The following is a 1566-nucleotide window of genomic DNA, read 5'->3' as shown; positions in this document are numbered from 1 at the left end:
GGTTATACTTCTTCCAAGAGGGATTTGTTTGTTCTTTTGGCAGCCCATGGTATATTCAATATTCTTCACCAAAACTTTAAGTCCAAGGCATTAATTCTTTGGTCTTCCTTATTCATTGACCAGCTTCCAGGTGCCTAGGAGGTGACTGAAAACACCATGACTTGTGTGATGGTTAAGATTGTGTGTCAACTTGGCTGGGCCATGATTCTCAGTGTTTACATGTGATCACTCCCGTGATTGAAACTGCTGTGAGTAGCCAATCAGCTGAAAGGGTGTTTCCTTGGGGGTGTGGCCTGCATCAGAATATAAGCAGATGTTCTGGCTTTTTGCTTGCTCTGGATCCTGCAGTTGCCTTCTGTTTATCTGACCTCTGGTTCTTGGGACTTGAGCTATCAGCTTATCTGCTGATCTTGGGAATCATCGATCTTCACAGCCTGTAAGTGGAGCCCTGCTCTCTGACCTCCTGATCTTGGGTTTGCCAGCCCCTGCAGCTACGTGAATCGGGAGAAGCCTCTATCCTAATCCACAGACTTGGGACGCTCCAGCCCCTACAATCACATGAGCTGTTTCTTTGATATCAATCTCTCTATGTGTATATTTATACACTTTACCAGTTTTGCTTCTCTAGAGAACCTAGCCTAAGACAGCTTGGGTCAGGCACACCTTAGTCCTCAAAGTGACATCTTTGGTTTTAAACACTTGAAAGAGGTCTTTGCAGCAGATTTACCCAGTGCAATACGTCATCTGATTTCCTGACTGCTGCTTCCTGTGGGCAGTGACTGTGGATCCAAGTAAAATGAAATCCTTGACAACTTCAATCTTTTCTCTGTTTATCATGATGTTGCTATTGATCCAGTTGTGAAGATTTTTGTTTTCTTTATGCTGAGGTGTAATTATACTATGGTTATTATGTCAGATGTTAACATTAGGGGAAGCTAAATGAGGGATACAAGGAAACTCTTGATGTTCTATTTTTACAACTTTTCTGTATGCCTGAAATTAGTTCGAAATAAAAACTGTTTAAAAGGGTGGGAAAAGCAACTTTTTCTTATATGAATTCATCTATAGTCTCACTTTCCTATACAAACATAAACTGATATAATCAAAATAAAACAAAGATAAACTCTGTGACCTTTAATAACCTATAACAGAGTATCTTAAACCTCTGGACTATATTTGGAGCAAGAAAACACTTTAAGTAGATAGATTTATAGAAAGCTATGATTATCCCTAAAAATATACCACCCACTGCTTAGTTTAAAATTGTCTACAGTTCTTTCTAAATACAAGATTAATCTGTACTACAGAACTGAAATTTAACAACAACAAAAAAAGACATACCCATCCAATCAATCCGGGGCGCAATTCACAGAAGTATTTGAGATCAAAAGCACCAATTCGAGGATTTAATTCACGGCCAATGAAGAAATCATAGACAGCGTTTCCTGAGAAGGGAAAAGTTTTTACCATACAAGATTTCAAACCCAATCACAAGGTTTTAAAATTGCACTATCATCTACTATCCACGAGTCACAATTCAATTACCAACCCATCAAAAAAAAAAAA

The 1566-nt window shown here is 38.6% G+C and overlaps 1 protein-coding gene across 4 annotated transcripts in view; it reads right to left on the bottom strand.

Moving 5' to 3' along the window:
• LBR (lamin B receptor) overlaps nucleotides 1–1566 on the bottom strand; it is a 20496-nt gene that overhangs the window by 4697 nt on the left and 14233 nt on the right. For all 4 annotated transcript variants that reach the window (XM_023730937.1, XM_023730938.1, XM_023730936.1 and 1 more), the window contains one exon: nucleotides 1342–1445. In XM_023730937.1, the coding sequence (XP_023586705.1) occupies nucleotides 1342–1445 (104 nt within the window). The remainder of the gene's footprint in view (nucleotides 1–1341; nucleotides 1446–1566) is intronic.

The sequence above is a fragment of the Trichechus manatus genome, unplaced genomic scaffold, assembly GCF_000243295.1.
Source record: "Trichechus manatus latirostris isolate Lorelei unplaced genomic scaffold, TriManLat1.0 scaffold00039, whole genome shotgun sequence".
NCBI classification, from domain to species: domain Eukaryota; kingdom Metazoa; phylum Chordata; class Mammalia; order Sirenia; family Trichechidae; genus Trichechus; species Trichechus manatus.
The sequence above is the reverse complement of the archived record's forward strand: the minus strand, read 5'-3'. Positions and strand labels throughout refer to the sequence as shown.